Source organism: Oncorhynchus gorbuscha, linkage group LG01 (assembly GCF_021184085.1).
Source record: "Oncorhynchus gorbuscha isolate QuinsamMale2020 ecotype Even-year linkage group LG01, OgorEven_v1.0, whole genome shotgun sequence".
NCBI classification, from domain to species: Eukaryota; Metazoa; Chordata; class Actinopteri; order Salmoniformes; family Salmonidae; genus Oncorhynchus; species Oncorhynchus gorbuscha.
The window spans coordinates 96720169-96747987 of NC_060173.1; the positions used below are offsets into that span (position 1 = coordinate 96720169).

The 27819-nt window shown below is 45.2% G+C and overlaps 1 protein-coding gene across 1 annotated transcript in view; it reads right to left on the minus strand.

The window, feature by feature from the left end:
- Nucleotides 1-10354: 10354 nt before the first annotated feature.
- The window catches only part of LOC124027752 (5-hydroxytryptamine receptor 2A-like), a 51251-nt gene continuing 33786 nt past the window's right edge, over nucleotides 10355-27819 (minus strand). The window contains exons 2-3 of the mRNA XM_046340093.1: nucleotides 23809-24009; nucleotides 10355-12177 (exon numbers count right to left, since the gene is read on the minus strand). Of these exons, the coding sequence (XP_046196049.1) occupies nucleotides 11321-12177; nucleotides 23809-24009 (1058 nt within the window). The 3' untranslated portion in view covers nucleotides 10355-11320. The remainder of the gene's footprint in view (nucleotides 12178-23808; nucleotides 24010-27819) is intronic.

Below are 27819 nucleotides of genomic sequence, written 5' to 3' on the forward strand. Positions count from 1 at the left end.
TGCGCACGGTCTTCAGTCGGTCCCGAGCCAACTCCCTTCCTCCTCACCGGTCGTATGATTGTAGTATTGATCTCCTTCCGGGGACCACTCCTCCTCGAGGTAGACTATACTCTCTGTCGGCTCCCGAACGTAAGGCTCTCGAGGATTATTTGTCTGTGTCTCTTGACGCCGGTACCATAGTGCCTTCTTCTTCTCCGGCCGGGGCGGGGTTCTTTTTGTTAAGAAGAAGGACGGTACTCTGCGCCCCTGCGTGGATTATCGAGGGCTGAATGACATAACGGTTAAGAATCGTTATCCGCTTCCCTTATGTCATCAGCCTTCGAGATTCTGCAGGGAGCCAGGTGCTTTACTAAGTTGGACCTTCGTAACGCTTACCATCTCGTGCGCATCAGAGAGGGGGACGAGTGGAAAACGGCGTTTAACACTCCGTTAGGGCATTTTGAGTACCGGGTTCTGCCGTTCGGTCTCGCCAATGCGCCAGCTGTTTTTCAGGCATTAGTTAATGATGTTCTGAGAGACATGCTGAACATTTTTGTTTTTGTCTATCTTGACGATATCCTGATTTTTTCTCCGTCACTCGAGATTCATGTTCAGCACGTTCGACGTGTTCTACAGCGCCTTTTAGAGAATTGTCTCTACGTAAAGGCTGAGAAGTGCTCTTTTCATGTCTCCTCCGTTACTTTTCTCGGTTCCGTTATTTCCGCTGAAGGCATTCAGATGGATTCCGCTAAGGTCCAAGCTGTCAGTGATTGGCCCGTTCCAAGGTCACGTGTCGAGTTGCAGCGCTTTTTAGGTTTCGCTAATTTCTATCGGCGTTTCATTCGTAATTTCGGTCAAGTTGCTGCCCCTCTCACAGCTCTTACTTCTGTCAAGACGTGTTTTAAGTGGTCCGGTTCCGCCCAGGGAGCTTTTGATCTTCTAAAAGAACGTTTTACGTCCGCTCCTATCCTCGTTACTCCTGACGTCACTAGACAATTCATTGTCGAGGTTGACGCTTCAGAGGTAGGCGTGGGAGCCATTCTATCCCAGCGCTTCCAGTCTGACGATAAGGTTCATCCTTGCGCTTATTTTTCTCATCGCCTGTCGCCATCTGAGCGCAACTATGATGTGGGTAACCGTGAACTGCTCGCCATCCGCTTAGCCCTAGGCGAATGGCGACAGTGGTTGGAGGGGGCGACCGTTCCTTTTGTCGTTTGGACAGACCATAAGAACCTTGAGTACATCCGTTCTGCCAAACGACTTAATGCCCGTCAAGCTCGTTGGGCGTTGTTTTTCGCTCGTTTCGAGTTTGTGATTTCTTACCGTCCGGGTAGCAAGAACACCAAGCCTGATGCCTTATCCCGTCTGTTTAGTTCTTCAGTGGCTTCTACTGATCCCGAGGGGATTCTTCCTTATGGGCGTGTTGTCGGGTTAACAGTCTGGGGAATTGAAAGACAGGTTAAGCAAGCACTCACGCACACTGCGTCGCCGCGCGCTTGTCCTAGTAACCTCCTTTTCGTTCCTGTTTCCACTCGTCTGGCTGTTCTTCAGTGGGCTCACTCTGCCAAGTTAGCTGGTCATCCCGGTGTTCGAGGCACTCTTGCGTCTATTCGCCAGCGCTTTTGGTGGCCGACTCAGGAGCGTGACACGCGCCGTTTCGTGGCTGCTTGTTCGGACTGCGCGCAGACAAAGTCGGGTAACTCTCCTCCTGCCGGTCGTCTCAGACCGCTCCCCATTCCTTCTCGACCATGGTCTCACATTGCCTTAGACTTCATTACCGGTCTGCCTTTGTCTGCGGGGAAGACTGTGATTCTGACGGTTGTCGATAGGTTCTCTAAGGCGGCACATTTCATTCCCTCGCTAAACTTCCTTCCGCTAAGGAGACGGCACAAATCATTATTGAGAATGTATTCAGAATTCATGGCCTCCCGTTAGACGCCGTTTCAGACAGAGGCCCGCAATTCACGTCACAGTTTTGGAGGGAGTTCTGTCGTTTGATTGGTGCGTCCGTCAGTCTCTCTTCCGGGTTTCATCCCCAGTCTAACGGTCAAGCAGAGAGGGCCAATCAGACGATTGGTCGCATACTACGCAGCCTTTCTTTCAGAAACCCTGCGTCTTGGGCAGAACAGCTCCCCTGGGCAGAATACGCTCACAATTCGCTTCCTTCGTCTGCTACCGGGTTATCTCCGTTTCAGAGTAGTCTGGGTTACCAGCCTCCTCTGTTCTCATCCCAGCTTGCCGAGTCCAGCGTTCCCTCCGCTCAAGCGTTTGTCCAACGTTGTGAGCGCACCTGGAGGAGGGTGAGGTCTGCACTTTGCCGTTACAGGGCACAGACGGTGAGAGCCGCCAAGAAACGCAGGATTAAGAGTCCAAGGTATTGTTGCGGCCAGAGAGTGTGGCTTTCCACTCGCAACCTTCCTCTTACGACAGCTTCTCGTAAGTTGACTCCGCGGTTCATTGGTCCGTTCCGTGTCTCCCAGGTCGTCAATCCTGTCGCTGTGCGACTGCTTCTTCCGCGACATCTTCGTCGCGTCCATCCTGTCTTCCATGTCTCCTGTGTTAAGCCCTTTCTTCGCACCCCCGTTCGTCTTCCCTCCCCCTCCCGTCCTTGTCGAGAGCGCACCTATTTACAAGGTACATAAGATCATGGACATGCGTTCTCGGGGACGGGGTCACCAATACTTAGTGGATTGGGAGGGTTACGGTCCTGAGGAGAGGAGTTGGGTTCCGTCTCGGGACGTGCTGGACCGTTCACTCATCGATGATTTCCTCCGTTGCCGCCAGGATTCCTCCTCGAGTGCGCCAGGAGGCGCTCGGTGAGTGGGGGTACTGTCATGTTTGTCATTTATTATCATGTCTTGTCCCTGTGCTCCCCATTCTATTCGTTTCCCTCTGCTGGTCTTATTTGGTTCTTTCCCTCCTTCTATCCCTCTCTCTCCCCCTCCCTCTCTCACTCTCTCGCTCTCTCTTCTCTCTATCGTTCCGTTCCTGCTCCCAGCTGTTCCTATTCCCTAATCATCATTTAGTCTTCCCACACCTGTTCCCGATCCTTTCCCCTGATTAGAGTCCCTATTTATTCCTTTGTGTTCCGTTCCTGTCCCGTCGGTTCCTTGTTTAGTATTCACCATGCTGTGATTGCGTTTCGCCCTGTCCTGTCGTGTTTTTGCTGTGATTGTGTATCGCCCTGTCCTGTCGTGTTTTTTGCGTGTGAGCAGGTGTCTCTGTCAACTACGGCCTGCGCCTACCCGAAGCGACCTGCAGTCTGTGGCCGCTTCTCCAGTTATTCCCCTCTACAGACTAGAGGATTTCTGTTATTCCCTGTTTGGACTTAAATAAACTCTGTTTCTGTTAAGTCGCTTTTGGGTCCTCTTTCACCTGCATGACAGATATATATATATATATATATATATATATATATATATATATATATATATATATATATATATATATACACAGTGCCTTGCGAAAGTATTCGGCCTCTTGAACTTTGCGACCTTTTGCCACATTTCAGGCTTCAAACATAAAGATATAAAACTGTATTTTTTTGTGAAGAATCAACAACAAGTGGGACACAATCATGAAGTGGAACGACATTTATTGGATATTTAAAACTTTTTTAACAAATCAAAAACTTAAAAATTGGGCGTGCAAAATTATTCAGCCCCTTTACTTTCAGTGCAGCAAACTCTCTCCAGAAATTCAGTGAGGATCTCTGAATGATCCAATGTTGACCTAAATGACTAATGATGATAAATACAATCCACCTGTGTGTAATGAAGTCTCCGTATAAATGCACCTGCACTTTGATAGTCTCAGAGGTCCGTTAAAAGCGCAGAGAGCATCATGAAGAACAAGGAACACACCAGGCAGGTCCGAGATACTATTGTGAAGAAGTTTAAAGCCGGATTTGGATACAAAAAGATTTCCCAAGCTTTAAACATCCCAAGGAGCATTGTGCAAGCGATAATATTGAAATGGAAGGAGTATCAGACCACTGCAAATCTACCAAGACCTGGCTGTCCCTCTAAACTTTCAGCTCATACAAGGAGAAGACTGATCAGAGATGCAGCCATGAGGCCCATGATCACTCTGGATGAACTGCAGAGATCTACAGCTGAGGTGGGAGACTCTGTCCATAGGACAACAATCAGTCGTAAATTGCACAAATCTGGCCTTTATGGAAAAGTGGCAAGAAGAAAGCCATTTCTTAAAGATATCCATAAAAAGTGTTGTTTAAAGTTTGCCACAAGCCACCAGGGAGACACACCAAACATGTGGAAGAAGGTGCTCTGGTCAGATGAAACCAAAATTGAACTTTTTGGCAACAATGAAAAACGTTATGATTGGCGTAAAAGCAACACAGCTCATCACCCTGAACACACCATCCCCACTGTCAAACATGGTGGTGGCAGCATCATGGTTTGGGCCTGCTTTTCTTAAGCAGGGACAGGGAAGATGGTTAAAATTGATGGGAAGATGGATGGAGCCAAATACAGGACCATTCTGGAAGAAAACCTGATGGAGTCTGCAAAAGACCTGAGACTGATCCAAAACATAAAGCAAAATCTACAATGGAATGGTTCAAAAATAAACATAACCAGGTGTTAGAATGGCCAAGTCAAAGTCCAGACCTGAATCCAATCGAGATCTGAGGAAAGAACTGAAAACTGCTGTTCACAAATGCTCTCCATCCAACCTCACTGAGCTCGAGCTGTTTTGCAAGGAGGAATGGGAAAAATGTCAGTCTCTCGATGTGCAAAACTAATAGAGACATACCCCAAGCGACTTACAGCTGTAATCGCAGCAAAAGTTGGCCCTACAAAGTATTAACTTAAGGGGGCTGAATAATTTTGCACGCCCAATTTTTAAGTTTTTGATTTGTTAAAAAAGTTTTAAATATCCAATAAATGTCGTTCCACTTCATGATTGTGTCCCACTTGTTGTTGATTCTTCACAAAAAAATACAGTTTTATATCTTTATGTTTGAAGCCTGAAATGTGGCAAAAGGTCGCAAAGTTCAAGGGGGCCGAATACTTTCGCAAGGCACTGTTTATATATATATATATATACAACAAGTCTGAAGTTTACATACACTTAGGTTGGAATCATTAAAACTCATTTTATATACAACAAGTCTGAAGTTTACATACACTTTGGTTGGAATCATTAAACTCATTTTTCAACCACTCCACACATTTCTTGTTAACAAACTACAGCAAGTCGGTTTGGACATCTACTTTGTGCATGACACAAGTAATGTTTCCAACAATTGTTTACAGACAGATTATTTCACTTATAATTCACTGAATCACAATTCCAGTGGGTCGGAAGTTGACTGTGCCTTTAAAAAGTCTGGAAAATTCCAGAAAATGATGTCATGGCTTTAGAAGCTTCTGATAGGCTAATTGACGTCATTTGAGTCAATTGGAGGTGTACCTGTGGATGTATTTCAAGGCCTACCTTCAAACTAAGTGTCTCTTTGTTTGACATCATGGGAAAATCAAAAGATATCAGCCAAGACCTCAGAAAAACAATTGTAGACCTCCACAAGTCTGGTTCATCCTTGGGAGCAATTTCCAAATGCCTTAAAGTACCACGTTCATCTGTACAAACAATAGTATGCAAGTATAAATCAAATCAAATATATTTGTCACATACACATGGTTAGTAAATGTTACTGCGAGTGTAGAGAAATGCTTGTGCTTCTAGTTCCGACAATGCAGTAATAACCAACAAGTAATCTAACCTAACAATTCAAAAACTATTACCTTGTACACACAAGTGTAAAGGGATGAAGAATATGTACATAAATATCTATGAATGAATGATGGTACAGAACGGCATAGGCAAGATGCAGTAGATGGTATCGAGTACAGTATATGAGATGAGTAATGTAGGGTATGTAAACAAAGTGGCATAGTTTAAAGTGGCTAGTGATACATGTATTACATAAAGATGCAGTAGATGATATAGAGTACAGTATATACATATACATATGAGATGAGTAATGTAGGGTATGTAAACATTATATTAAGTAGCATTGTTTAAAGCTAGTGGCTAGTGATATATTTTCACATCAATTTCCATTATTAAAGTGGCTGAAGTTGAGTCAGTGTGTTGGCAGCAGCCACTCAATGTTAGTGGTGGCTTTTTAACAGTCTGATGGCCTTGAGATAGAACACCATGGGACCACGCAGACGTCATACCGCTCAGGAAGGAGATGCATTCTGTCTCCTAGAGATGAATGTACTTTGGTGCGAAAAGTGCAAATGAATCCCAGAACAACAGCAAAGGACCTTGTGAAGATGCTGGAGGAAACAGGTACAAAAGTATCTATATCCACAGTGAAACGAGTCCTATATCGACATAACCTGATAGGCCGCTCAGCAAGAAAGAAGCCACTGCTCCAAAACCGCCATATAAAAGCCAGACTACGGTTTGCAACTGCACATGGGGACAAAGATCATACTTTTTAGAGTAATGTCCTCTGGTCTCATGAAACAAAAATAGAACTGTTTGGCCATAACGACTATCGTTATGTTTGGAGGAAAAGGGGGATACTTGCAAGCCGAAGAACACCATCCCAACTGTGAAGCACAGGGGTGGCAGCATCATGTTGTGGGGGTGCTTTGCTGCAGGAGGGACTGGTGCCCTTCACAAAATAGATGGCATCATGAGGGTGCAAAATTATGTGGATATATTGAAGAAACATCTCAAGACATCAGTCAGGTAGGTAAAGCTTGGTCGCAAAAGGGTCTTCCAAATGGACAATGACCCCAAGCATACTTCCAAAGTTGTGGCAAAATATCTTAAGGACAACAAAGTCAAGGTATTGGAGTGGCATCACAAAGCCCTGACCTCAATCTTATAGAACATTTGTGGGCAGAACTGAAAAAGCGTGTGCAAGCAAGGAGGCCTACAAACCTGACTCAGTTACACAGCTCTGTCAGGAGGAATGGGCCAAAATTCACCCAATTTATTGTGGGAAGCTTTTGGAAGGCTAACCCGAAACGTTTGACCCAAGTTAAACAATTTAAGGCAATGCTACCAAATACTAATTGAGTGTATTTCTGACCCACTGGGAATGTGATGAAAGAAATAAAAGCTGAAATAAATTATTCTCTCTACTATTATTCTGACATTCTTAAAATAAAGTGGTGATCCTAACTGACCTAAGACAGGGCATTTTTACTAGGATTAAATGTCAGGAGTTTAAATGTATTTGGCCACGGTGTATGTAAACCTCCGACTTCAAATGTATATACATTTGATCATCAGAGGCCAAATGCTTGCTGGCTTCCCTTGCATTCAATGCTACGGGTGCAAAAATGCCATACTCTTTTTGACCAGACAGCATCAGATAGATGTGATACACATACTGAGACTGTTTCACTCGATCGGATGTTTTCTCCGGTGAGATACATTGAGCTTTTTGTGAATTGAATGAACATGATGAAACACAGAGAGACAAAAGATAAATGCTGAAAAAAAAGCGTTACATTTTTGGTGGAAGCCTGGCTTCCCTTGGCATCCATTAATACTTGCCACTGACAATGGCTACATTGGTTGCTGCCACATTGAGATGCAGTGCCTTCGTCAGCGAACCATCAAGTCAAAGACAGCTCAGTCATATCGTATTTACATTCAATTACTTCAGTTGCAGAGCCAGATAGTTTCTCTGAATGAAGGAACACACTTGTGTGCCTCACTATGTGTCTCACTGTGTGCATCATACCCACTTCGTGATGTTTGACTGCCGGTCAATGACTGCCATAGGCCAAAGAGTGAAGTGCGTATTAAATGATTCTTATTATGACAGCCGTGTAACTCAAGATAGTGTGTGTGCTGTGCGTAGAGAGAGCGAAGTGAATATGGAGAGTACCAGGTGATTGAAATTCCTACCGATAATGTAAATGTCACAACTATGAATCTGATCTGAAATGTTTCGGTCTGTTTGAAATTCCACTCTGTTTTTCAGTTACAGTATCTCATTGCTGATATATAGCACCGTGTATTGATGTGTATTGAAATGCATATTGATATTTTGTCTGTGTAAAAAAAAAATCCATTTTAATATTAATCCCTCCTACAAGCACTTTATATGCCTATTTATCAAATATGAGTAATTTGTATATGGCTAGAGATGAAAAGGAATCGATTAAACTGCTGTGAAAATCAGAGCCAAATACACGAAAACTGTTTTCAGGAAAACAGCTTGAATGAGATTAATTAGAGATTAAAGCCCTTGATTCAAGCTGTTTTTGATAGAAACTGTAATCATTCCTTCTCTGTGAGAACATTTTCAAATGCTTTTTGAAATAAAGGATAAACACCTCAGCCTTGTTTAAAAAACTAACCTGTCCAACTTTATGATTGAAACTAGGGTCACAGTAGCTAGCACTTTGAAAGCATCTGCCTCTCGCTCGCTCTCTCACTCGCGCTCTCTCTCTCCCTCTCTCTCTCTCCCTCTCTCTCGCTCCCTCTCTCTCTCTCCCACTCTCTCTCTCCCTCTCTCTCGCTCCCTCTCTCTCTTGCTCTCTTTCTCATTCTTCCCTCTCTGCCTCTCTTTTATCCCCTTTTCAGTTTCTTTTGGTCTCCTACGCTCCTTTCTCCCCATTATCCAGTCCCACTCTTTCTCTCACTTCCTGATTTAATAATTTCATAGACTGACACAAGCTCAGTCCCTAAAAGAAACCATTGAGAATAGGATAAGTGCCTACCGTACCCTTTCTCCTCTCTCCTCTGTCCTTCTCCTTCCCTCTCTCCTCATATTTTGAATGAATTCATCCCCCACCCCACCCAGCTCAGAAGGGATTCCAGTTGTTGAATTAATGTGACCTTAATGAAACCCTTGCAGCTCTATCCTCTATTTCTCCTAACTTTACCATAGGTGACTGAGTCATGATGTGATGTAAGAGAGGGAGGACCATCTGACCACAGTCTCCAGGCTGGGAATGGCCTTCATGTTGTAACTATAATGTATCTATTATGTACTTATGTTGGGTTTTAAGTTATGCTGATTGTGCCATTTTTGGTATTTTTATTTAACCTTTATTTAACTAGGCAAGTGACATTTGGGACATTTGCTATTTTCTTGATGGCACATGACCTGTTCCTATGTCTTGTTGGAGAATCGTCCAGGTACTGTATGTTGTTAAAGGGTGAAGAAGTTATAATGATCAGGCTGACAGCCTTTGTGAATAATGTAGTGGTGAGTGGGTAACTTCAATGAAGAGGGATTGGTGAGCATGAAAGTTGGGTTAAGAGATGGGTGAAGGGTAATTGTGTGTGTGTGTGTGTGTGTGTGTGTGTGTGTGTGTGTGTGTGTGTGTGTGTGTGTGTGTGTGTGTGTGTGTGCGTGCGTGCGTGCGTGCGTGCGTGCGTGCGTGCGTGCGTGCGTGCGTGCGTGCGTGCGTGCGTGCGTGCGTGCGCGCGCTCCCACATAGTGCGCTAAGCTAATTCTAATACATAGCAGCCACGGGACTGGCGGTTCACGCCACCACACACTGCCTTTATGGATATGACTCATACATTAATTATCATCATTATCTCATAAATGTTATGAGGCACTTGATCAGACATTCACCCAAACAAGCACTCAAACTTTCACATGACAAGCAATTTAATTGCATCACAGACACACACACAGACAGACAGACAGACTCCCCTACAGGCCCAAACAGCTTCACTTTTTAGAAGTGCTGTGAATATTTATTTTGTGTCACTCAGTCTGTGTGTGATAATCAGATGGAAGCAGATTGAAAACACAGTTGTAGGCTTCTCTAATTGATTCAAATCACAAAAGTGTGTGTGAACGTGCGCACATGTGCGTGAGTGTGTTCATTCATGTGTGAAGCTATCCATAAGTGTTACCGAACAACACCTTTTATCCCCCAAGTGTTAAAACTCCTAAATGAGATGTTGGTTTGGCAACACTTTATTTTAAGGGTCCGTAATAAACAATTTATGAAGCATGTGTTCACCATTTATTAATCATTACTCCCACGTTAATAAACAATTTACTAATCATTGGTAAAGTATTGTTGCAGGCCCTAATCTAAAGTGAGCACTATTTATGCTTCATAAATACTAAATGTTTTGAGTGACCAGTGTAATTGAAACTATTAGATCAGGTTGAAGCTTCTCACAAAAAGATGTGCATGCTATTGGTAGACATTCTGCAGTACCTGGTAAAAGAATAATCACACAACTCAGGATGTTTAAGGAAATATGTATACATTTATGAACAACTAGCTTACTAAGATGAGTAATGATTAATAAATGGTGAACATACTGTTTGTAAATACCTTAAACGGTTTGTAATCCCGTACTTTTCCCAAACACTTACACACTTTGCTTCTTCTTGGTCTGCAGTTAAAAACCAGGTCTGCTTTGACCAGTCAGACAAACACACTAAGAAAATGACTACCACACACTCACAAAGGATTCCATTTCTATTTTACTTTGATCGGAAACAGAAATCATTTAATTTTGTACGTTGGCTGTCCCCCTGGGAATATCGATGCCACAATAAACTCCATCAAATAACACCAAACTCTTTCCACTGGAGTTAGACGTGATTACCCAGGCAACATCAACATTTTATTGAAGATATTTTTTTAAATATATATATTTTTTAAACATCAGTTCAACGCTTGAGTAGGGTTGAGATCAGAGGACCTCGTAGTAGTCGAGATGGTGGGTTCACCATGAATAAGAGGGAGGGGTTATAACAACAGATCACATCAACATACTGTAGGTACAACAACACTTAGTTCAAATGAGTCCCATGCCTTTAAAAGTAAGGTTGTTTAGTCCATTGATCTATGCCTAGGAATCCCTCAACATATCTTCATTTAGCCTACATCCCAACATTACACATTTCTGTATTTTAATACTGTGTCAAGGAAAACACAAGATCACAAGATAGGTTTTTCCTCTTTGGTTAATGACAACAAAAACAGAACATACAGGTATTTATTTACGTATATGCACAATGTATACACAAATATAGATTTTGTATGTGGTGTATGTTGTTTGTTTTGGGGGGGACTGGCTGTTGCTGATAATATAGTATTAGCTCAGTTGTTCTCTTCTAGTGTTACTAGTTTAAGTTTTTGTGAGGCAGGTATTGTCTTTCCTCTCTCTGTTCTTCCTGTTTCCTATTTCCCTGTTTCCTGGCAGCATGAGTCTCACCCTGGAACTACTGAGCATGCTCCAGCACTGGAACCCCCGTTCCAAGTGTTTCCCTACCAAAACAAGATGGAGATGGGAAATCTAATAAAAACCCAGCACATTCCACTAGGATTATGGGAGATTGAGTCCTTACAGGCTCACAGCCTCACACACAGCTGATGCTCTCATCTTTGTCCCTGGTTGCCTTGTGTTTGTGTGAGTTTGATTTGGTCCTCACAAGGTTTCGTAGGGAGTCCCTGGGTCCTCCACTGCTGTGGATCCCATTCCTGAGGGACCCCATTTCCTCCAGGGGCATGTGGGTGGAGTTGTAGGCCAGCGGAGGGATGGTGTTAACCAGTATGAGCTGCAGAGGCTTCCTCTCCGGGCTGTACTGGCAGCGTACGTAGCGGGAGAAGGCTGCACGGTACGTCTTGTTGAACAAAGTGTACACCAGAGGGTTGATGGCTGAGGAGAGGTATCCCACCCACACAAACACATTCAGCAGCCCCCCCATCACCCCCGGATCACAGTTCACAGGGTCGCACACCACCGCCAACACATTGGTGATGAAGAAGGGACACCACATGACCACGAACAGGAAGAATACCATTCCCAGGACCTTGGAGGCCTTCTGCTCGTTGCTGATTGACTGCATGGTGCGACGCCCGTACCGCGGGTCCACACCGACCCCACCGACCCCTCCTCCTACCCCTCCCGTGTCACGGCTGAGCGAACGCCTGAAGAAGAGCTTCTCTGAGGAGAGTGAGCCCTGCGGGAGGAAGCCCAGGGTCAGGGTGGCGATCCTCTTCGGCCGGGGCACCAGCTGGTCCAGGCAAAGGGTAGCCTCGTTCTGCAGGGCGCTGATGGTGAGGAAGTAGGTGACCACCATGATGGTGAGGGGGATGAAGAAGGCCACGAAGGAGCCCACCAGGACAAAACTGTCGTCTGTCAACAGGCAGCTGCCCTTTTTAAACACCTTGGTGTGGTCCCGCAGGCCTAGGACGGGGATGGGCATGGAGATACCTACAGAAAGACACAGAGGAGAGAGAGGTTAGTTTAGTATGAGGTGTGTGTGTGTGTGTGTGTGTGTGTGTGTGTGTGTGTGTGTGTGTGTGTGTGTGTGTGTGTGTGTGTGTGTGTGTGTGTGTGTGTGTGTGTGTGTGTGTGTGTGTGTGTGTGTGTGTGTGTGTGTGTGTGTGTGTGTGTGTGTGTGTGTGTGCTTACATGTGTGTGTATGTGTGTTCCACTTCTTATTTAAGATTTCAAATTGAAAAAGTAAAAGCAATTTTGTACAGCTTGTCTCTGCCTAAACGGCAAATAGCACTGTGGCACTTCAAGATTGTGCCAGTAATATCAAAACGCCTGGCCCTATAATGTACAGATCATTCTACGGGCAAAGCACACCTGTTGCTCATTCCCACCATAAATCAATCCACCACGGCAGGATCCTCTGGCATCAATAATGCAATAGTCCTCATATCACCACTGTGTGCCCACCAGGACAGATAAACCCTGCAATTTCCCCTCACAGGCCCAGCATTAGTGTCATTAGTGTCCAATAACTGGATTTGTGAGGGAGAAGGACAGAAGCATCTGGAGCCATTCACTAAGGCTTTCATCCCCACATGCAAAGACTAATAACCTTAGGGAGGGAGTGCAACTGGTCTGAAACTGATGGCCATTTTGGGGCTTAGACCAGGAAAATAAACGGGGACGGTTGCCAGAACCAGCTCCAATTAACATCACATCGCTTTAGGCTTTGGTAACAGATTCAATGATTTACAACCTCACATTTGCAAGGGCATTAGCCTATTTCCCCAATTCTGTCTGGTCTGGCATCTAGATCTGAAGGAATTCAATAGTTCCTCGTTTTTTCACCATTTTACTACAGACCTGTCAAATTTAAGAGGCAAACATCCATCAACACGCCTGCCGAATTCTGAAATTAAATAGACATTTAGTCTCTCTTTCTCTTCCCCCTGACAATCTCCTTCCTCTAAAGATAGAGGAGCTTGGAGAGAGAAAGGTGAAGTTTTTCTTTGAATTTATGTTTTCTTAACCACTATTTTTTGGCTGGCTTAGAGAAAATGCAGAAATGCAATTTCGTCAAGAGTATTAGCAAGTTGAGAAAGATAATTCTTATTGTGTGTGGGTTAGGATGTGGAAGCAGTTGAAAGACTCAAGACAAAATTTTGTTACCAGATGGCCTTGGAACCCTGAATCAATCATATGACTGAAGTCCAACATTTCTTAATGTAAGCCTTTGTTTATGTTCCTGTATCTTTACTTCATTCTTCCCAAGTATTACAGGTTGTTTGGACTAGCTTCACATTGCCCTGGGTGTGTGTTCAGTGGTTCCCTGGGTGTGTGTTCAGTGGTTCCCTGGGTGTGTGGTCAGTGGTTCCCTGGGTGTGTGTTCAGTGGTTCCCTGGGTGTGTGTTCAGTGGTTCCCTGGGTGTGTGTTCAGTGGTTCCCTGGGTGTGTGTTCAGGGGTTCCCTGGGTGTGTGTTCAGGGGTTCCCTGGGTGTGTGTTCAGTGGTTCCCTGGGTGTGTGTTCAGTGGTTCCCTGGGTGTGTGTTCAGGGGTTCCCTGGGTGTGAGTTCAGTGGTTCCCTGGGTGTGTGTTCAGTGGTTCCCTGGGTGTGTGTTCAGTGGTTCCCTGGGTGTGTGTTCAGGGGTTCCCTGGGTGTGAGTTCAGTGGTTTCCGTAAAGCAGAGCAGCAGCAGCACCACTGGCCCAGCAGTTGGAGACAGGCCAAAGAACACATACCTGATCCAGGCATCTCAACCATCTCTGCCATGTTTCCACACTAACACGTCAACACGAGAACCACAGATACACTGAGCTCCGGGTTAGAGATCACACTAGACACAGACCTAGGATCAGCTCACCCTTCCCAGAACTTGAGCTTAACCTCAGGAAGAAGAAATGCTAGGAGGATAAATTTATTCCAATAAATACAGCTCAGCTAATTATCCCTCCATGTTTGCACAAAATCTTTCTGTGGCAGTTACATTGACATTGAACTGCTGATGCCAACATGCACATTGTTATGCCTTTGGTAATTGCGTGTTTCTTTGCTGAAACTATACCCAGTGTGTCTGAAGAGAGACATACAGCTCCAGGGAAGACACATCACAACATGACAGAAATACAGGAAGTTGTAGGAAGCTCCTGAATGATTTAATAGAAAGAGAAAGACTGCAGGTTACAAAGACCAAAGAGTATTATTATTTAATTGAGATTTGCAGTCTTACAAAAATGATTGGTTGATATGAAACGTTTTTTATGTCATGGTCATGGCCCAGGAACTTTCCTTGGTCATGGCGATTAGAGGTGTGTGTCAGTGTGAGGGTGTTTGTGTGTGTGTCTGGCTTTGTTTGTGCGTAATGTGTGTACGTGCGTGCACATTCGTTGTACAGGATGAGGTGTGTACGTGTAGACGTGTGGTCTGAGGATAGGTGGGATTTTGTAAGGTAAGAGTGGTAGGAGTCTTGTAAATAGGCTGGGCAGTAGCAGCACTGTGTTCCAGGGTTTGTTTAACAGCATACATCATCTCAGTTCTGTGTAACATCAGCTACTCTTCAGCTTCTATTTCTCTTCTCTCTTTCTTGGTCTGCCGTGTACAGATGGACGAGAGGAGAGGGGGATGATACATAACATGAAGATAAGCAGCAGTGACATAATCTTATTTAATTTGCAGGCAGCAGCGTATCATATGATAACTTTCCGCCTGGGGCCTGGAACCTGTGGAATGGTGAGTCATATCAGGGGTTCATTCCTCCCCACGTTGTGTGTTGTCTCTCTCTGCTTCCCTGGTTCTATGTGACAATGTCTCTCCCTGCCTACCTGGGTCTCTACACAGCATGACTGGATCATTAGTGGTGGTATTGAGACATTGGTTTGAAGCAATGGAAAGGAGCCACACAAGTCTGACAGGCAGTTTTTATTTATGATCTGATTTACGTTTATATACAAATTTACGTCTGGTTATTTGAACCCTAAATGTTGATGAAACGTCTACAGCAGGGGATGTCTCATTTTAGCAGCAGCTTCAGCATCGATACAGAAATATTTGGGTGTGCTGGCTTTCACGCAACATACAGTGGGAAGAAAAAGTATGTGAACCCTTTAGAATTACCTGGATTTCTGCATAAATTGGTCATAATATTTTGTCTGATCTTCATCTAAGTCACAACAATAGACTAACACAGTCTGCTTAAACTAAAAACGCAAACAATTATAATTGTTCATCTCTCTTATATAAACATTCACAGCGCAGGTTGGAAAAAGTATGGGAACCCTTGGATTTAATAACAGGTTGACCCTCCTTTGGCAGCAATAACCTCATACAAACGTTTTCTGTAGTTGCGGATCAGACCTGCACGGTCAGAAGGAATTTTGGACCATTCAACTTTACGAAACAGTTTAGGTTCCACAATATCCTTGGGGGGTCAGGTGTGAACCGCTCTCTTGAGGTCATGCCACAGCATCTCAATCAGGTTGAGGTCAGGACTGACTGGGCCACTCCAGAAGGCGTATTTTCTTCTGTCGAAGCCATTCTGTTGCGTCACCTAATTTGTGTTGAGCTTTAATTGGCGGACAGATAGCCTTACATTATTCTGCAAAATGTCTTGATAAACTTGGGGATTCCTTTTTCTGTAGATGCAAGCAAGCTGTCCAGGCCCTGAGGCAGCAAAGCAGTCCTAAACCATGATAATAGTTTACAGTTGGGATGATGTTGGTGTGCTGTGCCTTTTTTTCTCCACACCCAGTGCTGTGTGTTCCTTCCAAACAACACAACTTTAGTTTCATCTGTCATTTACATTTACATTTAAGTCATTTAGCAGACGCTCTTATCCAGAGCGACTTACAAATTGGTGCATTCACCTTATGACATCCAGTGGAACAGTCACCAATGTCCAGAGAATATTTTGCCAGTAGCACCGTGGAACATCAGGAGCTCTTTTGTGAACTTCAGACGTGCAGCAATGTTTTTTTTTGGACAGCAGTGGCTTCTTCCATGGTGTCCTCCCATGAACACCATTCTTGTTTAGTGTTTTACGTATTGTAGACTTGTCAACAAAGATGTTAGCATCTTCCAGAGATCGCTGTAAGTCTTTAGCTGACACTCTAGGTTTCTTCTTAACCTCATTGAGCATTCTGAGCTGTGTTCTTGCAGTCATCTTTGCAGGACGGCCAATCCTAGGGAGAGTAGCAACAGTCCTGAACTTCCTCCATTTATAGACAGTTTGTCTTACTGTGGACTGATGAACATCAAGGCCTTTAGAGATACTTTGTAACCCTTTCCAGCTTTATGCAAGTCAACAAATCTTAAACTTAGGTCTTCTGAGATCTCTTTTGTTCGAGGAATGGTTCACATCAGTCAATGCTTCTTGTGAAGTGTTTTTTATAGGGCAAGGCAGCTTTAACATCTTCTGTCATGTTTTGTCATTTATTATCTTGTCTTGTCCCTGTGCTTCCCATTCTATTCGTTTCCCTCTGCTGGTCTTATTAGGTTCTTTCCCTCTTTCTATCCCTCTCTCTCCCCCTCCCACTCTCACTCTCTCGCTCTCTCTTCTCTCTATCGTTCCGTTCCTGCTCCCAGCTGTTCCTATTCCCCTAATCAATCATTTAGTCTTCCCACACCTGTTCCCGATCCTTTCCCCTGATTAGAGTCCCTATTTCTTCCTTTGTGTTCCGTTCCTGTCCTGTCGGTTCCTTGTTTAGTATTCACCGTGCTGTGTTTGTGTATCGCCCTGTCGTGTCGTGTTTTCCTCAGATGCTGCGTGGTGAGCAGGTGTCTGAGTCTGTCTGGTTCAAGTGCCTTCCCGAGGCAACCTGCTGTTCACCTGCTGTTCAAGTTCGAGTCTCCAGTTTGTCCTCGTCATATCGAGTGAAAGTTGTGTTTTTTTGTTTGTATTTACTTTACTGGATTAAAGACTCTGTTTTCGCCAAGTCGCTTTTGGGTCCTCTTTCACCTCCATGACAGAAGGAACCGACCAAGGAATGGACCCAGCGACTTCAGACGCTCGTTACACTGCCGTCGAGATCCAAGGAGCCATGCTCGGCAGACACGAGCAGGAATTGTCTGCTGCTCGCCATGCCGTGGAGAACCTGGCCGCTCAGGTTTCCGACCTCTCTGGACAGTTCCAGAGTCTACGTCTCGTGCCACCTGTTACTTCCTGGCCTGTCGAGCCTCCAGAACCTAGGGTTAATAACCCACCTTGCTACTCCGGGCAGCCCACTGAGTGCCGCTCCTTTCTCACGCAGTGTGAGATTGTGTTCTCTCTCCAACCCAACACATACTCTAGAGAGAGAGCTCGGGTTGCTTACGTCATTTCACTCCTTACTGGCCGGGCTCGAGAATGGGGCACAGCTATCTGGGAGGCAAGGGCTGATTGCTCTAACAAGTTCCAGAACTTTAAAGAGGAGATGATTCGGGTTTTTGACCGTTCAGTTTTTGGTAGGGAGGCTTCTAGGGCCCTGGCTTCCTTATGCCAAGGTGAACGGTCCATAACGGATTATTCTATTGAGTTTCGCACTCTTGCTGCCTCTAGTGAGTGGAACGAGCCGGCGCTGCTCGCTCGTTTTCTGGAGGGACTCCACGCAGTGGTTAAGGATGAGATTCTCTCCCGGGAGGTTCCTTCAGATGTGGACTCTTTGATTGCTCTCGCCATCCGCATAGAACGACGGGTAGATCTTCGTCACCGGGCTCGTGGAAGAGAGCTCGCATCAACGGTGTTTCCCTGCTCCGCATCGCAACCATCTCCCTCCTCTGGCTCAGAGTCTGAGCCCATGCAGCTGGGAGGGATTCGCATCTCGACTAAGGAGAGGGAACGGAGGATCACCAACCGCCTGTGCCTCTATTGCGGAGTTGCTGGACATTTTGTTAATTCATGTCCAGTAAAAGCCAGAGCTCATCTGTAAGCGGAGGGCTACAGGTGAGCGCAACTACTCAAGTCTCTCCATCAAGATCCTGTACTACTTTGTCGGTCCATCTACGCTGGACCGGTTCGGGTGCTACATGTAGTGCCTTGATAGACTCTGGGGCTGAGGGTTGTTTCATGGACGAAGCATGGGTTCGGAAACATGACATTCCTTTCAGAGAGTTAGAGAAGCCTACGCCCATGTTCGCCTTAGATGGTAGTCATCTTCCCAGTATCAGATTTGAGACACTACCTTTAACCCTCACAGTATCTGGTAACCACAGTGAGACTATTTCTTTTTTGATTTTTCGTTCACCGTTTACACCTGTTGTTTTGGGTCATCCCTGGCTAGTATGTCATAATCCTTCTATTAATTGGTCTAGTAATTCTATCCTATCCTGGAACGTTTCTTGTCATGTGAAGTGTTTAATGTCTGCCATCCCTCCCGTTTCTTCTGTCCCTACTTCTCAGGAGGAACCTGGCGATTTGACAGGAGTGCCCCGGAGGAATATCATGATCTGCGCACGGTCTTCAGTCGGTCCCGAGCCAACTCCCTTCCTCCTCACCGGTCGTATGATTGTAGTATTGATCTCCTTCCGGGGACCACTCCTCCTCGGGGTAGACTATACTCTCTGTCGGCTCCCGAACGTAAGGCTCTCGAGGATTATTTGTCTGTGTCTCTTGACGCCGGTACCATAGTGCCTTCTTCCTCTCCGGCCGGGGCGGGGTTCTTTTTTGTTAAGAAGAAGGACGGTACTCTGCGCCCCTGCGTGGATTATCGAGGGCTGAATGACATAACGGTTAAGAATCGTTATCCGCTTCCCCTTATGTCATCAGCCTTCGAGATTCTGCAGGGAGCCAGGTGCTTTACTAAGTTGGACCTTCGTAACGCTTACCATCTCGTGCGCATCAGAGAGGGGGACGAGTGGAAAACGGCGTTTAACACTCCGTTAGGGCATTTTGAGTACCGGGTTCTGCCGTTTGGTCTCGCCAATGCGCCAGCTGTTTTTCAGGCATTAGTTAATGATGTTCTGAGAGACATGCTGAACATCTTTGTTTTTGTCTATCTTGACGATATCCTGATTTTTTCTCCGTCACTCGAGATTCATGTTCAGCACGTTCGACGTGTTCTACAGCGCCTTTTAGAGAATTGTCTCTACGTAAAGTCTGAGAAGTGCTCTTTTCATGTCTCCTCCGTTACTTTTCTCGGTTCCGTTATTTCCGCTGAAGGCATTCAGATGGATTCCGCTAAGGTCCAAGCTGTCAGTGATTGGCCCGTTCCAAGGTCACGTGTCGAGTTGCAGCGCTTTTTAGGTTTCGCTAATTTCTATCGGCGTTTCATTCGTAATTTCGGTCAAGTTGCTGCCCCTCTCACAGCTCTTACTTCTGTCAAGACGTGTTTTAAGTGGTCCGGTTCCGCCCAGGGAGCTTTTGATCTTCTAAAAGAACGTTTTACGTCCGCTCCTATCCTCGTTACTCCTGACGTCACTAGACAATTCATTGTCGAGGTTGACGCTTCAGAGGTAGGCGTGGGAGCCATTCTATCCCAGCGCTTCCAGTCTGACGATAAGGTTCATCCTTGCGCTTATTTTTCTCATCGCCTGTCGCCATCTGAGCGCAACTATGATGTGGGTAACCGTGAACTGCTCGCCATCCGCTTAGCCCTAGGCGAATGGCGACAGTGGTTGGAGGGGGCGACCGTTCCTTTTGTCGTTTGGACAGACCATAAGAACCTTGAGTACATCCGTTCTGCCAAACGACTTAATGCCCGTCAAGCTCGTTGGGCGTTGTTTTTCGCTCGTTTCGAGTTTGTGATTTCTTACCGTCCGGGTAGCAAGAACACCAAGCCTGATGCCTTATCCCGTCTGTTTAGTTCTTCTGTGGCTTCTACTGATCCCGAGGGGATTCTTCCTTATGGGCGTGTTGTCGGGTTAACAGTCTGGGGAATTGAAAGACAGGTTAAGCAAGCACTCACGCACACTGCGTCGCCGCGCGCTTGTCCTAGTAACCTCCTTTTCGTTCCTGTTTCCACTCGTCTGGCTGTTCTTCAGTGGGCTCACTCTGCCAAGTTAGCTGGTCATCCCGGTGTTCGAGGCACTCTTGCGTCTATTCGCCAGCGCTTTTGGTGGCCGACTCAGGAGCGTGACACGCGCCGTTTCGTGGCTGCTTGTTCGGACTGCGCGCAGACTAAGTCGGGTAACTCTCCTCCTGCCGGTCGTCTCAGACCGCTCCCCATTCCTTCTCGACCATGGTCTCACATCGCCCTAGACTTCATTACCGGTCTGCCTTTGTCTGCGGGGAAGACTGTGATTCTTACGGTTGTCGATAGGTTCTCTAAGGCGGCACATTTCATTCCCCTCGCTAAACTTCCTTCCGCTAAGGAGACGGCACAAATCATTATCGAGAATGTATTCAGAATTCATGGCCTCCCGTTAGACGCCGTTTCAGACAGAGGCCCGCAATTCACGTCACAGTTTTGGAGGGAGTTCTGTCGTTTGATTGGTGCGTCCGTCAGTCTCTCTTCCGGGTTTCATCCCCAGTCTAACGGTCAAGCAGAGAGGGCCAATCAGACGATTGGTCGCATACTACGCAGCCTTTCTTTCAGAAACCCTGCGTCTTGGGCAGAACAGCTCCCCTGGGCAGAATACGCTCACAATTCGCTTCCTTCGTCTGCTACCGGGTTATCTCCGTTTCAGAGTAGTCTGGGTTACCAGCCTCCTCTGTTCTCATCCCAGCTTGCCGAGTCCAGCGTTCCCTCCGCTCAAGCGTTTGTCCAACGTTGTGAGCGCACCTGGAGGAGGGTGAGGTCTGCACTTTGCCGTTACAGGGCACAGACTGTGAGAGCCGCCAATAAACGCAGGATTAAGAGTCCAAGGTATTGTTGCGGCCAGAGAGTGTGGCTTTCCACTCGCAACCTTCCTCTTACGACAGCTTCTCGTAAGTTGACTCCGCGGTTCATTGGTCCGTTCCGTGTCTCCCAGGTCGTCAATCCTGTCGCTGTGCGACTGCTTCTTCCGCGACATCTTCGTCGCGTCCATCCTGTCTTCCATGTCTCCTGTGTCAAGCCCTTTCTTCGCACCCCCGTTCGTCTTCCCTCCCCCCTCCCGTCCTTGTCGAGAGCGCACCTATTTACAAGGTACATAAGATCATGGACATGCGTTCTCGGGGACGGGGTCACCAATACTTAGTGGATTGGGAGGGTTACGGTCCTGAGGAGAGGAGTTGGGTTCCGTCTCGGGACGTGCTGGACCGTTCACTCATTGATGATTTCCTCCGTTGCCGCCAGGATTCCTCCTCGAGTGCGCCAGGAGGCGCTCGGTGAGTGGGGGGTACTGTCATGTTTTGTCATTTATTATCTTGTCTTGTCCCTGTGCTTCCCATTCTATTCGTTTCCCTCTGCTGGTCTTATTAGGTTCTTTCCCTCTTTCTATCCCTCTCTCTCCCCCTCCCACTCTCACTCTCTCGCTCTCTCTTCTCTCTATCGTTCCGTTCCTGCTCCCAGCTGTTCCTATTCCCCTAATCAATCATTTAGTCTTCCCACACCTGTTCCCGATCCTTTCCCCTGATTAGAGTCCCTATTTCTTCCTTTGTGTTCCGTTCCTGTCCTGTCGGTTCCTTGTTTAGTATTCACCGTGCTGTGTTTGTGTATCGCCCTGTCGTGTCGTGTTTTCCTCAGATGCTGCGTGGTGAGCAGGTGTCTGAGTCTGTCTGGTTCAAGTGCCTTCCCGAGGCAACCTGCTGTTCACCTGCTGTTCAAGTTCGAGTCTCCAGTTTGTCCTCGTCATATCGAGTGAAAGTTGTGTTTTTTTGTTTGTATTTACTTTACTGGATTAAAGACTCTGTTTTCGCCAAGTCGCTTTTGGGTCCTCTTTCACCTCCATGACATCTTCAATCTCGTCTCATTGACTGGACTCCAGGTTAGCTGACTCCTGACTGCAATTATCTTTTGGAGAAGTCATTAGCCTAGGGGTTTACACACTTTTTCCAACCTACACTGTGCATGTTTAAATTATGTATTCAATATAGACAAGAGAAATACAATAATTTGTGTGTTATTAGTTTAAGCACACTGTGTTTGTCTATTGTTGTGACTTAGATGAAGATCAGATCAAATTCTATGTCAAATTTATGCAGAAATCCAGGTAATTCCAAAGGGTTCATATACTTGTTCTTGCCACTGTACATGACACATGTTCGTTCTGTATGGAGCTAAGTCTGACGGCTTGATGCATTAGTGGCTCAATCATTTCCTTTTCATGCTAGGCCATTGACTTGATCAGCTGGATATCAACTAGGCCATTATAAAGTCCTGATTGTTCAGTCGCCTTGGCTTTTACACTAAATAATATAGACCTTGAAACTCAAATTACAGTTACTTATGAGTCATTCTCCTTTCATTCCCTCATTCACAGCCTCCATCCCTCCTTTGCTCTCACCCCACGGCGCCTGTTGCCTTGCCCATATCCAACAGTAAAATGTTCAAATGTGGGGAGTTTTACAAAGACTTGGTTCTAAATATGCCCCTCCCCCAACGACCACACTTTTTTATATGAACAAATACAGACACATGGTCTCTGTCTGTCTCTCTCAAGGGAGCAGCATACACACTACCATTCAAAATTTTGGGGTCACTTAGAAATAGCATTGTTTTTAAAAGAAAAGCAATTTTTTTGGTCCATTAAAATAACATCAAATTGATCAGAAATACAGTGTCAACATTGTTAATGTTGTAGACAAGCTACTATTGTAGCTTGAAACAGCAGATTTTTTATGGAATATCTACATAGGTGTACAGAGGCCCATAATCAGCAACCATCACTCCTGTATTCCAATGGCACATTATGTTAACTAATCCAAGTTTATAATTTTAAAAGGCTAATTTATCATTACAAAACCCTTTTGCAGTTATGTTAGCACAGCTGAACACTGTTGTACTAATTAAAGACGCAATAAAACTGGCCTTCTTTGGACTAGTTGAGTGTCTGGAGCATCAGCATTTGTGGGTTCGATTACAGGCTGCCAGTTGAATGAAGACTTGTGAGGCGTCTGTTTCTCAAACTAGACACTCTAATGTACTTGTCCTCTTGCTCAGTTGTGCACCGGGGCCTCCCACTCCTCTTTCTATTCTGGTTAGAGACAGTTTGCGCAGTTCTGTGAAGGGAGTAGTACACAGCGTTGTACGAGATCTTCAGTTTCTTGGCAATTTCTCGCATGGAATAGCCTTCATTTCTCAGAACAAGAATAGACTGACGAGTTTCAGAAGTAAGTTATTTCTTTCTTGCCATTTTGAGCCTGTAATCGAACCCACAAATGCTGATGCTCCAGACACTCAACTAGTCCAAAGAAGGTCCGTTTCATTGCTTCTTTGATCAGAAAAAGTTTTTAGCTGTGCTAACAATTGCAAAAGGGTTTTCTAATGATCAATTAGCCTTTATAAATTTATAAACTTGGATTAGCGAACACAACCTGCCATTGGAACACAGGAGTGATGGTTGCTGATAATGGGTATCTGTACGCCTATGTAGATATTCCATTAAAAATAGCTGTTTCCAGCGACAATAGTCATTTACAACATGAACAATGTCTACACTGTATTTCTGATCAATTCGATGTTATTTTAATTGACATAAAATGTGTTTTTCTTTCAAAAAACAAGGACATTTCTAAGTGACCCCATACTTTTGAATGGTAGTGTACTTGTACAGGCTTTTCTTCCTGTTTCTTACCCACAGAGATGGTCCAGACAGCCATGATCTTGAGGCGGGCCTTGGTTCGGGAGTTGAAGCGGCTGTGGTGGAGGGGGTTTCTGATGGCGATGTAGCGGTCCAGAGAGATAGCACACAGGTGCATAATGGAGGCTGTGGAGAACAGCACATCCAGATAGATCCAGACAGGGCACAGCTCAGAGGGCAGGGGCCACCAGTAGTCTGTATGGGGGAACACAGAGAAAACAATGAACTCCGGAGAAGAAAAAATATATATATATATTTTTGCAGGGGAATTAAACACAGATTACACAAGGCTGTCTTGTAATGGGAATACCAGTTACACAATATACAGTATGTGAGACTTTTAACACAGGTTTGTTTTTATGAAATCGGAGTTGGTTGTAAAACAAATTTGCAGTGGCATTGTGACATTTTTACAGAGTTGTTGGGAAATAATATCCTCTAAAAAGCTTCTTATGAGGTGACCAAAACATCAAATTGAAAGCCTCAGATGCGTGGAACCAAACCCTCTAAAACACAGACTTAAGCTACTTTAAGACACATACACACTGAGGTTAACACTCACAGCGCAAGGCAGCCTTTCACAGAATGTAGAAGGCTTTTTTATAATAACATATTACTCTTGAGACACTGTAACTACATCCCCCACAAAGACAAAACTTAATACAACCTCCAAATTAAAAGTTTACACAGTGACGTGCCGAATAAAGACCAGGCAGCAGAATCTGATAGTATGCGACAGATCCCCTCACCAGGCCAACACAAATACTCTGCCTGCATAATAACCTGGAGATAGGGAATGTCACTTTTGCATCCACAGTCAGACGTGGCAGTTACACTGTTTCTCCATTTTATCCTCTATTTCTCTCTCGCCATGGGGGAGTCACAGTCTCCCTCACTCCTCTCCTCCAGGTGAAGGAGAACCTTACATAAAGCCTGTTTATTTGGACTCAGTGACTCATTGTCATCACCATGGTCACGGACTGACTATGTGTGTCTCTTTCTCTTCTTCCCTCTCCATCGCTCTGCCTTTCTCCTTCTCTTCTTTCCTTTGCATGTCTTTCGTCCTTATCCCTTCCTTCCTTTTCCTCTCTCTCTATCTCCCTCTTTCATCTTTCTGAGGTAGAAAGTCATTAGACATCCAGCTGTCTCAGCATGCACCTCTGTGGTAAGATATTTCGGTCTGCCCATCTGAATGTCGAAATGGATGGAGGGAAGATAGAGGGAATCGGGTAGGGGGGATAAAATGGAGGCGGTCCATGTTTGCAGATTAGGATCTTATAATGATGATGTGTCACCTGCAGCCAATATAGTGTAGTACATTCCCTTATCTCTAATCAGTCTGCCTGAGTTGTCTCCATCCCACCCTGCAGGATTTAGCCTAAATTAGTCTTTCTGATCTGCAGCCAGAGAAGCAGAGAGAGCCTAATGATGCTGGTTTAAGGCCTTGCAGAGCAGCCACAGTGAATTACCCTTCAGTGCTGTTCGCAGAACGACCAATAACCCCAGTGACAAGAAGACTGCTGAAAAGTAACATATTTTCACTCCTACTTTTCAGAAACCCAAAAACACTTGACACTGCAGTATTTTACAGCTCAGGCAGAGAAGTGCACACGCTTGTCTGAACACCCTAAGATAGAGGACACGTTCGGTTAAGTTCCAAAGTGGGAGGCTGTATATGTCCATGCAGATATTGGCAGGGGCATCAATTTGGGAACTGGAGACAAATGAAAGAGCTTTTCTCCTCAAACTTGCTGACACCTTCAGGCTTGTTTGCCTTCCCCCTGACCAAAGCTGCATTTGTATTTCCTGAGAGAGAGAGAGAGAGAGAGAGAGAGAGAGAGAGAGAGAGAGAGAGAGAGAGAGAGAGAGAGAGAGAGAGAGAGAGAGAGAGAACCAGTGAAAGATAAAGAGGGAGAAGGAGAGAAGAATAGACATGGTGAGCTAGAGACATGATAAGCTAGGGACCTTCATGACCACACAGTGTATACACCAAGTCTTTCATCAATGACAGACACAAAGAATATCTCCAAAGACCGCTAAAGGATTTAAGTTATGTGGACCCAACCGGCATAAAGAATTCTGAACAGGTTATTTTTCTGACTTTATCTGGTTTAGTACTTCCAGTGCTGCCTTATGTCAGAGGTGAATAGTGTATTTCTAACATGTTTCTCTTTACTCTATTTCTCCATCTCCCTTTCTCCCCCTCCTCCTCTCGCTCTCTGCCTCTGTAGGTCTAGATCAGGGGTGTCAAACTTATTTTGCACCCGGGGGCCGCGTTGGGTCTTCAACGAGGTCCTCACTGAAAATGTGTTATATTTCCTCACCGTCAGAAGAGGCAAAAAATAGTCCTCTATCCAACGGTTTGGGAATTTCCGATGCTCCCAGACTGTCTTGCTTTCATTCCGATGATTATTAGCAACCTGGACACAGTCAAGAAACTGTAGGTCCATTATTATTTCTAGACAGTTTTGTTTTAAAGTAAATTGAGTTTGCTCCCCGACAAAATATATACTTCTTTTTTCCGGATTCCACTTAAGTCCACTTGGAAAAGACCATCTGTAGAAATTCAAAAAGGTTACCATCCAGAATTAATCAAACTTAATAAAGCCTATCTCTCCAAGATCATGTGAAATCAACTCATTGACATGAAATCTCACAGAACTCTAATCCACCAGGGCCAATACAATGGGTAAAAAAAGTGTTCTGACAAAAACAATCCTGTATAATGGCTGGAAGGCCTTTCGATTGTGATTCTGATTCAGAACATCAAGAGGTCTGCTCCTTTGAAAAGACTAGAATCACAGTTATTACATTCGGTGCAGAACCTAGAAACACACCGTTGGACCATGTGAATGTGTGTATGTTGAAACAGGAAATATGTTTGTAATGATAATACTACGCTTTAAATCAGGTGTGTCTTTAGAAGGAGAGGTGGAGAGAATTTGGAGATGGGAGAGTGGGTGAATATTTCTGAGATAGAATAAAGGAGAGTAGAAGGCAATTTGCCAATGTGTCATCTTCAGGCTCAAAGAGTGTCAGTCTATTCCATGCTGCTCTGATGGCACAATGACAGGAATAATACAGTCCAAATGAACAAGTTGCCTGAGAGAGAGAGGTGAAAGGCAGAGCAGGTGGGGAGAGAGAGTAAGAGAGAAAGAAGGAGGGAGAGCAGAAGGGAATTCATCCGCCAATTCTGTAGCAAAACGTTTCTTAAACGGAAACAAACTAAACGGGGAGGGACCTACAGTGCATTCGGCGATTATTCAGACCCCTTGACTTTTTCCACATCTTGTTACTTTACAGCCTTATTCTAAAATGGATTCAATTGTTTTTCCCCCTCATCCATCTACACACAAAATCCCACAATGACAAAGCAGGTTGTCAAAACAGGTTTTTCAAAATGTTTACCAACGCATCCCAGAACCCTCCCGGAAAATAACATTTACATAAGTATTCAGACCCTTTACTCAGTACCATGTTGAAGCACCTTTGGCAATGATTACAGCCTTGAATCTTTTTGGGTATGACACTACAAGCTTGGCACACCTGTATTTGAGGAGTTTCCCCCATTCTTCTCTGCAGATCCTCTCAAGCTCTGTCATGTTGGATGGGGAGTGTCTCTGCACAGCTATTTTCAGGTCTCTCCAGAGATGTTCGATCGGGTTCAACTCCGGGCTCTGGCTGTGCCACTCATGGACATTCAGTACTTTAGGTGTCTGTTGGCAAACTCCAAGCGGACTGTCATGTGCCTTTTACTGAGGAGTGGCTTCCGTTAAGCCACTCTGCCATAAAGGCCTGATTGGTAGAGTGCTGCCGAGATGATTGTCCTTCTGGAAGGTTCTCCCATCTCCACAGAGGAACTCTAGAGCTCTGTCAGAGTGACCTTCGGGTTCTTGGTCACCTCCCTGAACAAGGCCCTTTCCCCCCGATTGCTCATTTTGGCCAGGTGGCCAGCTCTAGGAAGAGTCTGGGTGTTTCCAAACTTCTTCCATTTAAGAAATTATG